The sequence below is a fragment of the Poecilia formosa genome, unplaced genomic scaffold (genome assembly GCF_000485575.1).
Source record: "Poecilia formosa unplaced genomic scaffold, Poecilia_formosa-5.1.2 Scaffold224, whole genome shotgun sequence".
Classification (NCBI taxonomy): domain Eukaryota; kingdom Metazoa; phylum Chordata; class Actinopteri; order Cyprinodontiformes; family Poeciliidae; genus Poecilia; species Poecilia formosa.
Genome location: NW_006800163.1, coordinates 614,946 through 631,271, shown reverse-complemented (window position 1 = coordinate 631,271; position 16,326 = coordinate 614,946). Strand labels below are relative to the sequence as shown.

Sequence of the window (16,326 nt, the reverse complement as noted above, 5' to 3'; positions counted from 1 at the left end):
AGCCTCTGGTCAGGTTTTGCGCTGATTCTGACCACAGTTTTTTCCAGCAGACATTCAAAGTTTTCAGCTTTCATCTCCTGAAAGGCCAATCTGTATTACTTATGTTTAAATACTGTAACGTTATTGGTACACAGGTAGAGAAGGAGCTCGGAGACTGTTTAGCCAATCAGGACGCAGAACACAATGCACTGTGAAAAAGAACTGCACAAAAAAATCCACGAAGCAGCGAGACCACGAAAGGTGAACCGCGTTATAGCGAGGGATCACTGTATTTTATGTCTTCTCTGGCAGTGTGGCACTCAAAATTGTTGGTGAGACCCAACAGATTTACTTTTACAAGTGGAGCAATACGGCTTTCGCTACGATGCTCTGCTTGAAATATTTATAAACTTCAATGGAAAATGCTTTGTGTTTATTTCAAATTAATGGACACGGAGATGGAAAGGAAAGGAGAAAAGAATGAAAGATAGGAAGGGAAAAGACATAAGAGTAGAGGAGAGAAAGATGTAGAGAATACAAGTCACCATTCTAGAAGTCTGCTTCTATGTCTACAGAAAGAGAATAAAAAATGTTTCTTTTTTCTACCAAAAACCCCATATAAGCCTAAAAAACTGTTGTTGCCAGCCTGAAGTATTTATTAGTTGTCTTCATCAACACAACAATGTAAATTACTATTTCCTTTAGTGATTCAAAATTAGTCTTAAACATATTTACAACTATGTGTCAAGTTCAAAGCATCATATTCAGAGCCCACCAGTGTAATTCCACCAGACAGTCACATGCTGACAGCGACTGAATAGTGCTTCACAAGACTGATTCACTTAAAAGGGAAAGATTGTGGAGTTGTAATATCATAAGATCTTGTTTCATATCTACTTATCAGCCCACCATTCAGGATTTAGCTGAAATGAGTTTCCTTTTGTCGTAGTTTTGTCACCTGAAGCACCGATAAAAAGAGCAAAAGTATTTATTGACACCTCATCCACCAACACTTTTACACCTAACGGTTCATTATCTCTGCTGCATTTATCTTTACTTCTTACCACAATGGAAATAAAACTGAAATGTCAAATACATTAAAAGGCTTTGAGTCAGTTTCTCAGATTTGGAGCTGAGTTTAAAATTTGTGCAAATGATGAATTTTGGCCAGCAGAAAGGCACCACTATCCACCTGCTTTAGATCTAACCTTGGACTTTGGCTCATATGTTCGTCCTCTGTGGCGCCAAAAATAAAACAAAATATTGATACTAATGTCAAAGCAGCCTCATTATCTCTGGAAATACCCATTAAGCCGTGAACTTGCAATCACAAAGAAAGTTTGCTTTTCATTCTCACAGCCTTAAAATGTCTTGGCACAGAAGAATGGAGGACTTGTAGTGGCCCGTCATGGTTACCATGTGATGCTTTAGTCTTTTTTGGCTGATCTCCTTACAGCCTTCTTTCTTTCATCTCTAGGATGAAACCTGATACGGTATCTCAGCAGCATTTGACCACATGCTAATTAATCTACAGGAGAAAAGGGAAATAGAACATGTAACATCACTGCCAGACTGTAGAGGTTGAGCATAGGTCACCACTCGTCAACCGCCGAAGTGTGACATGCTTTAGATATGCTGAACAATAAGGCTGTGTGGCTGCTTCTGCAGTTACATTAGCTACCCATAAAAGAATATTCAATAGCACTGATAGCCTAGCAGCTGGTGGCCAGATGATACTTTTCTTCTGGCTATCAAGGGGCGTTGGGAGAAAGCTGAAGCATGAAGGGGATGGAGGGAATGGTTTTAATCCCCTCTGTCACAGTGGACTGCTTTGTCTGAGACATCAACCTTCCATTTCTACCGTCCTCCTTTTTGCCTTGGCAGCTCAACATCGGCTAAACTGGAACTGACAGCTCAGGATTCAAACTTCTTTAAAGCACTTAGTTTTTAAATGAAAGATATTCTTCTTTCTTTTTTTTTCATGTCTTTCTCAGATGGACTCGTTGGTGACACAATAAATAGATACATTGTGCCGGAGTTGCAGAGAGAGACGAATAATAACCATCCCCCCCCCAAAAAAAGACAGGGAAGAACTTTAACGTCCGCAGAAAGCATATGAGAATGGCTGGTGAAAAAAAACAAAAAAAACAAACGTATTTAGAGTGGAAGAGATGTCAGACTGTCAGAGTGGAAGAAAACATGGCAGACCCAGAAAGACTGTCAGGGGAAAGGAAATTCAGTAAAGATTCAAACTACTCCCTGGAGCTGATGACGCTGTGTGTGGAGGCAAGAGGTCCAGTTCAGTATCAGCGAGGCTGTGGATGGCACAGGGAAATAAGCTCAGTATGAGCACACCATTCCTGTCTGTTCGGCTCATTCAGACCAATCAGTCCTGCAAGGGTTTGGGACCGTTCTAGAATGAATGATCCACTACCGGGTCACAATACACGTTCAGTTTTTACAAGTGTTGATAGTATTTTTTTTTCTACAGAAATTCTTTGTGTTACACACAAAAAAACGCTTTGGAGGACAAGCCTGAAGTGGAGCACGGCCAAGCTGAGACGACCTAAATCCAGAAGTGCAGCGAGAGAAGGTTCTGCAAGGGTTTGTTCAGAAATAACTCAACTCGTTCTCCGTCTCCTGGAGAACAACAAAACTTCAAGTTCAGTATTTAGTAACCACAGATCAATACATCATCCATTGAAAGTCCTGCTGCCCTCAGCTCCCCGCTGGTGAAGTCATTGAGGACAGTGAAGTTTTAGACTGTGGAACAGATTTTAGAAATATAATGCTTTGGTGGCAAGATCTATGCTAATCTTTATTAGCATAGACAATTAAGCATAGGAGTGATAAATTAGTCCCGACTTCCTTCATTTAAGAAGATCGGCAGGCGGCTGATACACGTAAGATAAACCTTACACAGTTCCACAAATCAGCCATTGTCACTTTTTGCTCTGCATGAGAGAGGGCTGCCTGACAGACCCACCCACCAAATTATGTTACACGTTATTGTGTTGCAAGTTAGCTATAGTCACCCTACTGTTGCGACTTCATCACTATGTTGCATGTTAATTGTTTTCATTCAGAAATTTTGCACATGCAGAACGCTTGAGCGTAAAAACAATTCTTTTACTTGTCCTTTTTTTCCATTTTTGCCTTTTTCCTCGCTGTGTCGGCTATGCTACACATAGGTCTGTTCCATAGCAACTGACTGATAACTCCAATAATGTATCAGGATTCAACAACAAAAAACACAGCAACATTTCATACACAAAGAACGGAACATTCAGTCCGTTCTATTATGTTTTATGAGCATCTGAACACAGCAGGGGTTGATTAGTTAATTTAAGCACCGGCTCTACCGATGATCTGTCAAACAGTAGGTGTGTGGGTCGCCTTTTCTTTTTCTTACTGATCTGAAACACACCGAATTCTGTAGCACATCTACATGCTGTAAATCCACAGACCTTCTTATCTTGTAGTCGTAGTGTTGGCAATTAATACAAAGGATCTTGCAAGTGTGACATCAACTAGCAACGTGTCGATATTTCGGCAAAAATATTGGTATTGGTCAAAACTGTAATCGGTGCACCACTATTTAAGCAGTCTCTAGCTATTTTTGGCTTGTCCTCTACACACTCATCACTGTCATCTTAACTATACAAAAATAGGAATCTTAAAGTGTCTCCTTACTTTTGGTCATTGCAATTTACAGAAGTACTGAGGAACAGCAAAACGACATTTAATCATCTGTTCAGATCTATAAAAAAACAGATGGGTGGTTACCAGATTTTAAGTTTGAAACTATAACTCCAATCTTTTTCAATTCAGTAAATGCACCATAGACAAGCACAACAATAACACTCTTCGGTGCAAGAGAAGACTTACCTAATGACAGTATCAGTAGGGTGTTCAAAACAACATGTATACACACGTAGGTTGATTATTCAGGCTGCCACTTAAATTAGTTTATTGGAAGTTTGTTTGTTTTATCTGATTGAAGCGTTCAGCAAATCACAGAAACAGGCTGGATTTGAAAAAGTTAGTCATCTGTGAATCTCACACTTAAGGTAAAGCTCTGCTCTTCTTTTCCAGGAACCAGGGCAGTTCTCTGTGGCAGTTTTTCTCCTTGCTGCTTTTTTCACCCGAGGCACCAGAACTACATCCCACACAGCAGAAATCTACCAAAGAACGGCTAATCTTCATAGAATTACTTGGAGAATAGAGCAACGCCCCGGAGAAAGTATTAAAAGTAAAGTTAGAATATTTTAATGCAAATACAAAAAAACAAAACAATCCCAGGACTGTGGATCATCCAGTTTTAGGTTTAAAACTGGATGTGCAAAATGTGCAAACTTTAAATCCATTTAAAGTTTGCACATTTAAAGTTTGTACATTAATTGGGACTTGTTCCAACTACAGACTTTCACAAAGACTAGAATTAAATAACTCTGTTTTTAGACCATAATCATTATACAACAATCTATTATTGAAACCATTTTAGTCTGATTTCACTGGTTTTACAGCGTTCACCACATCATTAGAAAATGATGTGGTGATGTTCACCACATCATTAGAAAATGATGTGGTGAACGGAGATCTGTGATCGTCTGATGGCAGCAGCACTCTTGCAGAAGCAACATAATCTACATGAACAGCGTGGTATTTGACCCCACTTCCTAGGCAGTGGAAGAGATTCTGGGAAATGAAGTTCTGGAGAACAAAACATTTAGCAAAAAAAGGCCAGTACTCTTCAGACAATGAGGCTGCTTTCACTAATGCCAACCACGTTAATCACAATAATACTAATGTGAAATGCTAAATGCCAATTGTGATCATTTTAGTCTTAGTTTTAAAATATTAACTGCTTAACCATTTAACACCGACTGCTCTCTCAACCCTTTTGGTGACACCTCCAACCTAGATATAAAAAATGAATGACTGATCATGATATAATGGCTGCTTTGTAGCTACAGTTACAACATGAATGATTTAACAACATATTCTGGTAAATTAGAGTTGTTTTCCTTCCAAATGTTAGGGTGACACCAATTATATTTATATTGAGATAATCTTCGGAAAACATATTTACAGTATATGTTGTAATATGGTCGACATTTTGTTTTTGGCCCCCATACAAATGTACAGAAAGATGCTAGTGTGCTATAATTTGCCTTGAGGAGTAAAAGAACCGTGGTTTCATTATTTTTAGTTTATTTTTAGATACCAAACCTGTAGGAATTTAGCCTTTATCTACCAGCACTTTGGGCTGTTTTACAGAAATTCCTTCAGTGTATTATCAGCCTGGCAGGCCACCAGGCTGATAATACATCACCAGGCTAAGCATTGTTTATTTATTATAGGTTTTTTGATATGCCAGGCACAGTGATAGCATAAACAGGTTAAAGGGACTCTTTGGTGAAATGGAGAATAGTATGATCAGTATGTTAACATATAGAGAGACTGAGGTCAAATGTCTTTTTTATTCACTGTAACTCTGTAGCCACTGCCTGTTTTTAAAGGTGACGTGTCATGTATGAAAGGATAAAAAAAAGAATGTTAATTAGGATGAAACAACAAGGCCACTAGATGACTGCCTTAGCGCCCCTACCGCCAGGTTTCTGGGGGAAACCTTGTCATTGTTTCTTGTTTCCTTACTATATAAATAGCTTTTTAAGACAGAAAGTACTAAAAAAACATACTGTATCTATTTACAGTACTTAAAAATAAATTGAAATTGGTTCGAATTGCCTACAAAATCTCCAGTTATAGAAACCTTCTTTCCATGTAGTTTTCAGAGTGTAAAAAAGTAGCAAGAATACTTTCTGTTGGTGGTTCCACAAGTATTCTGTGTCTGAGGTAGACCCTTTCAAGTCTCTTCATGATAATTGATACCAACACATTTCTAGGGACATAAATCTATCATCAATCTCCACAGATATAACACTTTCAACTTTTGATCTGTTGCAGTTTCTATCATTGGGACTCACCCTCAGTGCTTCGATGACCAGGTCTCTGGCTTCCAGCTCCCCTTCCATGATACTGAGGAGTGTGAGAAGCTCTGGCTTGCTTAAGTTATCCATATTGAACTCACATTTCTGCAAGACAAGCCAGAGAAAACACACCTTTAGTAAAAGAGATTATTATAGTTAATACAGCTGAGCAAAAGAAGAGTATCAAACAAAAAGTTAAAAAACACACGATTCATAAAGTTGTAAAAAAATAAAGGCCAAGCTGTTAAAAGTGGGGTAGAGCAGCTGGTTCCAATGGTAATTCACAGAAAACAGCTATTGGAAAACTTTTGCTTTCAGTGGACCATCATCTTGAAATGCATTGAAATATGTTAAGACTCAAATTAATAAAAAAGTCATAACCAAACAGACAGTAAACCACAAACTGCTCTGCATAAAACATTTTCAGTAACGCCAATACTAGGTTTGTCAAAATAATCCATGTTTTGAGATTATTTGCCCAAGATGGAAAACAAGATTGCACAGCAGAGCTAATGATGTACACAGACACACTTAGTCCTTATCCTCCTTTGCAGAGGCTCATCTGACCAATCATGTCTGAGAATTAAGATAGCATATTTAAAAATGCTGCCAAGCTCTAACCCACACTAAGTCATTCTTTGCAATGCTTTAGTCAAAAGGCAAAAGTAAAAGTGTGGGTTAGAGGTATTTGGTGCTAACTGATAAAGATTTCAGACTGTTCTATAACAAAGGCTCTTAAAGACTGAAGCTCTGATATCGAGGGATTGTGCCAGATGACATATGCTAACATTGGTGGTTTAAATGTAAGTCACCTTGGCCAGATTTGTTTCCCAGCACAGTGCTGAAGAACTACAAATAACAAATTAATGCTGCAAAAAAAAGAGTCTGACTACCAATGAACAGCACAATGAATCCAGGGCTCATTCTTCCTCAAAGGATATTAACACTTCTGGGTGTTGTCCAGTCTGCTGGTTTGCTATACAGTATAACAACACTGTTACGGTCTTTTCTAAATGGCTGCTGAATTGCCTAGTACTTATTGGTGTTGCTCTAAATAAGGCAAAGAAAATGTTACCTTGTAATTACCTATATATTTCTTAAGAGTGAATCCTGGGCCTTAAGAAAAGATCCCTGGAATCAAATTTGGAACTGAGCATTTTCATCACTATCAACATTAAATTAGAAATTTTGGTATAATAAAAATCGTCCATTGTCCAGTCCATCCATTGATCCAATGCTTATACCCGTTTGTCCTTGCCAATCTCCAGCGGTCATCAGGCAAAAGGTGCTGTACACCGGACAGGTAGACAATCCATCATACACGACAGACACCATGACCTCACAGAGAGGTATAGAGATGTTATTGTTTTTGGTGTCAAATGAAAGCAATTAGACCACCTAATACATTTGTTACAAGTTAATTTCTAAATACAGAGAAACATTGTATTTGTGGTTAACATAACATAACATACACTATGGTAGACCAAAACCTTAATGTCAAAGGCTGTAATCCTTCAAATCAAACTGCGTCAAAGAGTCATTTTAGGAGAATCTTTGCATTATGAAAGTAATACTTCGGTAATGTCCTTACAGGAACCTTTGGGCCAATACTCAGACAAAACGCACTTATGTGATGAGTCAGTAAGTACAGTATGTTACAGAACCTTGGCCATTTTTATGGTAAGGTGTTAAATTAATAAGTTTATTGTTTATCTTTCCCAAATACCACAGTGCTTGGTTACATCCTGGAACCACACAACATGGTCCAGTCAGGTGACATTCCTGAGCTGAGTGTCAAATTGTTTCTCGAAGAAACCCTGAAAAGTGTTGTAATCACTGAGACCAAAAGCTAAGCAAGGGAGGGACATGGGAAAAACACTTGGCTATAGACCTATGGGTGATAAAACTCACTTAGTCCTGAATAAGGACTGGTCAGTCAATATGAAAAGTTGTCCTGCATGCTGAATGCTGTGTGTTTGATTCTAGCTTCTTTACTTTGCACATGTCAAATTGGTGTATGAATGTGTTTGTATTTGTGTGTGTCTGGGTGAATGAGGCTCTGGTTTCAAAGAGCTTTGAGTGATTGGTATGACTAGAATGGCACTCTATTAGTTTAGTCCATTTACCATTTAAAGGTTGGTGAAAGCAGAATTTGTAGTTTCAGTGTGAGCTGAGCAGGCAGCTGAGAAAGCCACATCAAGCTGCATTCCTAATCTCTAGAAGCTTTTTTTATAACGTCATTTGTCCAATAAAGCCTTAATAAATCAGCTAAATGTAATCACACAGAGGAACGCCACAGTCTTGCACAACGGGCAAGATTGTTACCTGCTCACTCTAAAGGCAGGCTGCTCACTGAAACCAGTGACAACAACATCTCTTACATCAGAGTGCAGCAGAGGTCCATCACTCAGCATTAGCCCAGGCCAACACTCCTTTAACTAACAGCTTTGAATGCCGGTACAAAAAAACGTGCCATGTTTAAGCCAGGAGATCTCAGACAGCGTCTTACCCAAACAACATTACCTCCTGTAGCCTCACAGATGCTCACAGAGCTGACTTTTAGAGATATTTGCTTAAACAGATGCACATGAGATGCAAAGTGGCTTCTTCTTGACATTAGATCGAGCTGAATTTATTTTCATTGCACCAAAGACACAATCCTTATGAATCTCTAATGTGTTATGAACTGCTTATTTAGATGCATGTCAAATCATGCTCTTTGAACTCTGCTAAGCTTGTTTAAACCTCAGCAACACGTCAGAGCATGTTGCTGAGTATGTCTGAAGACCTTCAGTGAAATCTTCATGACATTCAACCTGCACCTGACAAGTAAACTAGGTGTTGAAAATGAATTATTATTTTTTGTTTCCTCAGGTGATGACACATACCAGTAGACTACCCCATGACATCACGATGTAAGCTCAAAATGGGGTTTATCCACCAAGGAGGTTGGTGGATAAACAGCTGGTGCTAGAATCAGTTCGTAACGGTTTCTGTATAGAACGGGTTTGCTTAACAAGCACCCAAGAGCCATGTCATTAAGTTGTTACAAACGTCTAATTCATTAATTTATTGTTTGATTTGCCCCTGATTTATTGTGAAGGATTGTAGTGCATGGTGACAATTTAACTACACAAGTAAAATTACTTTATGGAAGCAATCTTGAAGTCTGGCAGGGCAGATGTTCTGCTGAAAGTTCCCCCTGGATTGAGCTGAGGAACAGGACATTCAGAACCACTGTACCCAGTCCATCACTGAGGTGTCACAATAAGACCTTGGCCAAGAGTAAGTTGTATTCACTAGTTTGTCTAACACTGTTCTCTGAGATCAGAACCTGCTGGACCTCAGATGTCCTCCTCTGTTTTTCAAAAGTTCCTTTGCAGGTAAAACAGGTCAGAAGAAACAAAGTTATCCCCGAAAACCTTGAGTTTGCCTTTTAGAGAGATGAAGAAAGATGATAAATCTACATCTTTAATCAGCTAATGATACTCTAAAATTAATTTTGCATAAATGTAGTAAATAAGTGTTATCAGTCGGCATAGTTAGTAATCCATTATTTTTCAGACAATACCAGTTCTTTACACTGTTGAAAGATGTAAGAAAGTAAGGAGCGACACCACATAACTAAATTATCCAAAATGATCTCATTATCCAATTTCTAACCCTCGCTTCTTCCAGGAAGCGCTTTCGCCTCTCTGGACTTCTCCTGGAGTTTTCATTGACATCCAACCCTCAGCACCATCAGTTGGCAGTTGAGCTAAGCGATAAAGTGCAAAGTGCTCCTTCTTTCTGACATTCCTGCACAATGGACAGGTGAGCAAACTACACTTTGCTCCATGAACCATGCACCAAGGGCCCTGGTAGCGTGGCCAATGTCTAAAGGTTGACTGCTAGCCATGGTCCTCTTTAGTGGGCTTGAGTCATCCATACCACAAAAGACAGAACATTTTTATGGTGTGCAAAATCCTTTCTTATATCCTGCTGGCAAAGGAAATGCAAGTCTTCCACAAACTAATGTACAGTCCATACAAAAGGAAAACAGTGTACAATATAACATACTATCCAGGAAATATGAAAAGAACTCATTTACTGAATAAATATGCCAACTAGGGTAGTTTTTACTTGGTAAGCTATTAATATTTATCATTTATATTCACCATGATATTTTCATAGCCGTTGCATTGTTCCAGCTCAAAGCTATACTGGACAGAAATCCCTGAACCAAGTTATACCTGACCAATTCAAACTGATCCCATCATGACACCCAATTGTGAATAATGAACCAATTAGCTACTTTTCCGGTGAAAAGGTGAGACCAGTGATCGACAAGTCAAACAGTCCAATTTAATTTAATTTAAACATGATCAGCTTTTTTCTGGTAAATTAAAGATTCAAAACTGTTGTTATGACATCAGCAAACAGACTTGGTTATGAGTTTAGTGAAAATCAGTTTAGTGATTTTCTGACCACTGTCAGAAAATCAGACAGTGGTAATATTGTAACGCCTTAATTTTCGGTTGGATTAACAGCTACTCCCTCTGTCAAAGAAAGGGCAGAACATTTTTATTTTTCTATGGTGAGCTTGTTACATTTCATTGTTGAATTAAAATTAGATCAGCAAAATTGTTCAACCCATCACTTTCGACNTCCTGCAAAATTTGTTATCATGACAGACCTATGTATCACATTAACACTGCTTGTCTTTTTAATCCAGGTGGAAAGCAATATGCGTTGATGTCTCCAGACTATTTATACTTTACACAGTGGCATCAAGTCTGAATCTGCTTTCTCCGTTCATCTGGAGATGTTTCAGAGTGGGAGGAGGGGGCGGTGGGTCATGAAGGCTTGCCGCCCCCAGGCGTCAGGCTGACAGCAGTGAGAAACCAGGCCAAAGTTATATAAGCAGCCCAACAGAGGAGGCTGACAATGATTGGCTCCGGGGTTTTCATCACTCTAGTTGAAGTGAGATTGAGCTTCAGAGGTCAGCTGAACATTTGGCTCATGAAGGTTGTGCATTTGAACAATCAGATTTAGCAGAATCAGACATTCCTTTATGTTTGTCCTGCATTACTAGGCAGACCCATGATGGAACTGTAAACCGTGACTTCTTCCATGGAGAGGCAGCTTTTCCACAAATGTTTTATGAGCTCATCTGACAAACCTCTATGAAAGTTTCATTAGGCTTCCGATGCTCTCTCACAGACATCTACAGAAACACCCCACACACACGCTTACACTCACACATACACATATAAATATGCAAACAATTTGAAGCAATAGAAACACTGGTTCATATTCTATTAATGCAACTTGTCTACTCTGATTTACTAAAGACCCTGATCGAATAACTGGCAGAACATTTTTATTTTTCTATGGTGAGCTTGTTACATTTCATTGTTGAATTAAAATTAGATCAGTAAAATTGTTCAACCCATCACTTTCGACAATTACTAGGAAAAAAGATCCATTTTGTTAGCCTTTTAAAATCCAATATTTTCAATGTCTCCTAAAGGAGTTGCAAAGTTATAATGTTGTGAATCTCTGCAGACTGGTTGCTTATTGTTGAACTGTACACAGAAATGTCTTTGTTTTGAAATAACAGTAAAAGTCTGTTTTACAGCAACTGCTCTCCTACGCACAAAATGCTTAGATGGTTCATACATTATAATAAACTAGATAATTAATAAGTGTTTATCGAGTATTAATAAGGACAGGAGAGAGACCAAACTGATCAGTTTCTTACCAAATTGTGAGTCAAAGCTGTTTACATATTTCATGTAAAGTTTCTAAATCAAACATTTTAGACTGAATTTCTACCATCTAAGTACAATGAGCATGTGTAACCATAATTCTTTAGCATATAATATTTTATCATTCACTTTATCATTCCAATATATCATCCACATCCACATATACACATCCACAACTATTAAAAGGAGCTTTAAAGTAAAGTTGTGAAGCTACCTACTACAAGGCAGTGACTTAGTCTGAAATGTTTAATTTTGCAGCTTTGGTTGAATTATACAGAAGAGATCTGGCTCACTACTTGGCAAAAAGCTAGTCAGATTTGTCCCTTTCTCACTCTTAAATAATGCATGATAAGCCCATTAATAATTATCAAAATGTTTACAAATTAATAACCCATCTATTAACTATTTATTAAACATTTATAAGAGGACTGTTATTGTAAAATGGTACTGCTGCTTATATATATTTTCTATAGTATAGTTCAGAAAGAAAAATTGTATCAGAAAGTCAAACCTTAAATATTGATGGTCAAAAATTGACAACAAAACTCCGACCTGTGCATCTCTGATCAAAAATCTAAATCAGACCTTTAGATTTTTAACATTTTGTTGGTTGCAGCAAAATGTTTAAAAAAAAACCCACCTCCAAGCCTCTCAGGGAGAGAAAAGGAATTCAACACAATTGACTACACACAGACACAATACCATGCAAAAAAAAAAAAAAAAAAAAGTTTTTGTAAACGAATAGAAGCAACCTCTGACCCTTCAGCAAGGGTGCTTCAGAGTCCGCAGTCAGGAAACTTCCCCCACCTTAGGCTGACAAGAGACAGTTTGACGGGGGTGAGCAAAGAGCACAGAGCTTTATTTAACTTCAGCAGGCATGGTGCTCAGTGGAGGTGGTGTTGGGGGCGGGGGGTGGAGGTAGTCTGCTGAAGCGGTGGGGAGGTGGGAGGTGTACAGCGTTGAGGCGGAATCCCCCCTTTTGCCGGCTGAAATCTGGAGAAGGCCCAGAGGCAAACGGCCCTTCTCCCTAACTCTGAACACCTGTTCGCCTCCATGCGGTGGCTTCCAGGTTCTTGTGAGCGCGCTCAGTGGGTGTTAGAGGAGAAGTTAGGGTGGACGGCTAGGTGACACGGAACTCCTAACTATGTCCGCTGAGTCACTGAAATTATACCAATTTAGAAAGGTGTCTGGTGGACATGTCCTCCTCCACCCCCTTCTCCTGCACTGACCCCCCCAGCTCTTCTCAGCTCACCAGTCCAACCCACACCTCCCCCACCTCCCTTCTCTCCCCTCCAACCGACCTAAGGGCCCACAACCGTTCTGTTGGAGCCTATTTCCACCTGCCGAGATCCTCTGAGGAACTTCCACAGAGGCGCTACTCTGTCACTAAAGTTCAACCAGCGCTGAAAGAAAGCAAGCGGCAAAAAAGTCACTGACAGCCCCGTTCATGGCTAAAGAAGCGACAGACTCTTCGGCCCTGAACGAAGATGCTCCTGGTTGGAGCGACAGTGATCAGTTTGCAGAGTGGGAGCTGAGCCACTGCCAGAGCACAGCTGCAACCTGCTGTGAGAAATCACAACTAGGTGCCAGCAAACATGTGAAACCGAACCCTTTAGAGAGAAAACAAAGCTTTTCTTACAAACGCTATGCACGCATTTTTCTTTTATTGACAAGTGTGATTGAAAAAAAATTAAAAATACAGTTCCAGGTTTTCTTAAAAATGTAGTTTCTGAAAACTGAACTAAAAGGCAACACATTCCACTTTGTGTATTTTGTCTAAGGTTTCACGGGAAGCGTAAGAATCATGTTGATCAGCTGGAATTCCTAAAGACAATGGCGAACAAGCGACTTTGGACAGATTTCAGGATGGACTGTGATGGGGTTGAACCTCGGTACATGCCGGAGCCAGAGTTTGTCCCTAGTCTGGACTCACACAGCTTTCAGTTTCCCAAATAACTTCTCTCTGACTTCACTCTTTTCATGTTTCTTCCCTTAAATATCCTCTTAAAAATGAATCAACCAAATCTCTCTTTTATATTGATCAGCTGGAATTTCTCCACTCATCATAAAAGACCTTTAATAATAAAATCTAGACATTCCAGTCCTATTCAAAAACTGCTGCCTTACATTTTATAGAAGTCAATTTTTCCTGAAGTTACATAAACACCCTTTTATGTGGTAATCATGCACAACACAAGTTAACACCTTTAAAGAAGAGGATGACAAAAATCAGACAAATAAACAGAGATGTAGATCCAAATTAGACATTAACTTTAAAAAGACTTTAATCAGTTGTCTTCAGGTCATTTTTTTACCTAGATTTATTTGAAATTCCGTCATGGCATTGCCATTACTTTAGTTTTTATACAGAAGATACAGCCAGCCGACTTTCCCTGAAGCTCTTTTTAAACAGTAGACATTGCTGTAGTGAGGAAGCTTGACTGTTTTCAACAAGTGGATGCACAAGAGCAGTCTACACAAGGCTTTTACAACAAAATTTAACCCCATATTAATGTTACTTTAGATGTTTTCACAGGTATGTGTAATGTTTTGCAGTAAATATTCCTTCGGTTATATTCATTGGTGCACATGCTTGTAAAAATGACTCCTCTACCAAGGAGCTGTTCCTGTCTGGCTGCTCGAAATTCAGAAAAATGCAGATGACAGAACACACACCCTCCATTGTCAATTCTGCAGCCAGACTCCACTTGGGAGATAGATATAATGGCAGATATAACATATAGCAAATCTTGTTTCAAAAATGAAATATGGGAAAGATGCCAGATGAGAGTTGATGTTTAATCTGCTAATTGTTTTGGTGCTGACTTACTGATTGCAAACAGCATTGCAAGCTGTTAATGTATTTCTATGTATTTCATGCATTTAATCAACAACATAAAAAACAGAGCTCCTGGTTTACTGTAAAGCCGTCAGAAGGGATAATAGATCATTTATTACCAAGCTCTACATGCATAGAAGTCTATGATGGTGATGCGTTCTGGTTGTACTTGGAAACTGTACTTTCTAAAACTGGGACAAACAGCAAGGATGCCCTCTTAAACACTCAGAGCTCACAGATCAACAGTGTCCAATATGGTTGCACATATAGAAGTAAAAGCTGCTGTATAAACTATAGGCAAAGGATTTCTGATGGTTTATCGTTCATTAAAGAAGCGCTGTAACATACCCATTTTTGTGTAAAAATATTCCTTTTTTGTCTGAACGGATACGCAGAAACTGGTATTGGTAATAGCAATTAGCAAAGTAGCAAATCCCACCCTCTTGTGACTTAAAACCAAAGCACTCTCAACTGGGGCGTGACGTCACTGCCAGCTCAGAAGTCCGAGGCTAATCAAGCACAGCAGAAACCTGAGACTGCTCTAGGTGCGCTCTGAGTTTCCCAGTCGGAATTCCGACTTCGGGGGGAGGTTTGTTGTTTTTCCGACTGGTAACTCAGAAAATCAAAGAGAGAACAAAACATAATATATGGATGGATGGATGGATGGATGGATGGATGGATGGATAAAAAAAACTAGCCATGACGCTGAGTTTTATAGATAATGATAAATTATGCCAAAACTAATCTGATAACACAGGCATCTCTAGTTAAACACTCACACAAAGCACCTAATTTCATTTAACAGAACCCCTCTTAGACTTTAGATAAAAATTAATGGTGAAACCAAAATATTATGTTTTTGCACCAAATAGAGAAAACAAATCTCGTAGTAGGAATGGAGTCGCAGTGTATGCCCTGGGTACTGTGTAGCTACTACAGAATGAGTCACAACCTGTACAACCAGCGCCACTTTTCCTTTCATCGGGAGCTGGAAAACACGGGATAACATAACAACTACGAGATGAGCGCTGAGAGAGGCCGTGCTAGGTGAACAAAGCAACTTACTAGTGCAACAAAAGGCAATATATGGCATTACTGAGGTCTGCTAAGGACAAATTAGGCTAATATTGCGGCTCAAACGGGGACGAGGCTCGTGTTTTCTCCAGAGACAGCCGAGTGCCTCGCGCTGCCCACCGCTGTTGCTTCCAGAGCCTTTTAGAGAAATAGATGCGCAGCACGTTTCACCGTCTTTTCCTCATGACAGCCACGGCTCCACACTGAAATAAATATTTTTAAAAAATAAGATGCAGCGTCTATGGATAGCTTGCCTCCATACACGCGTCTTACCGTGTCGATACCTCCCGGCGCGGCAGCGACCAGTGTTTGTACCGGAGGAGGCTGCTCTCCGCTGGCTCCCTCCGACGCCATCTTCGTACTGTAGCGGTCTGCTGGAGTGAGGGTGCATCCGGCACACACATTAACTATTGCGCTACTGAGTGCAAAGCACGCCCCGAACGGTCATTGAAAAGAAAGAGAGACGGAATCTGACCAATTGAATAGAAAGCGACAGTTCTGCCAACATCCAGGAGCACACGACTGAGTGTTTAGGCTACTGCAGCTGAGAGGAGGCGGGCGAGCGAGCAGTCCTGTAGGCGGGGGCCGACAGACGCGTCAATTCCAGATGCGGGGACCTGGTGTGCTACCTACTGAAAAAAGGGGACCTTCTGGCTGGCTGGATGGCTCCTTCACAGCTGCAGCTGAAACT

General features: G+C 39.7%; 1 protein-coding gene across 3 annotated transcripts in view; it reads right to left on the bottom strand.

The window, feature by feature from the left end:
- The window catches only part of cttnbp2 (cortactin binding protein 2), a 79,815-nt gene extending 63,572 nt beyond the window's left edge, over positions 1-16,243 (bottom strand). For 2 of the 3 annotated variants that reach the window (XM_007568526.2, XM_007568528.2), the window contains exons 1-2: positions 15,909-16,242; positions 5,970-6,077 (exon numbers count right to left, since the gene is read on the bottom strand). In XM_007568526.2, coding sequence (XP_007568588.1) covers positions 5,970-6,077; positions 15,909-15,989 — 189 coding nt within the window. In that variant the 5' untranslated portion in view covers positions 15,990-16,242. Of the gene's footprint in view, positions 1-5,969; positions 6,078-15,908 lie in introns of all 3 variants that reach the window. The other variant, XM_007568527.2, reaches the window with a different exon arrangement.
- Positions 16,244-16,326: the final 83 nt, after the last annotated feature.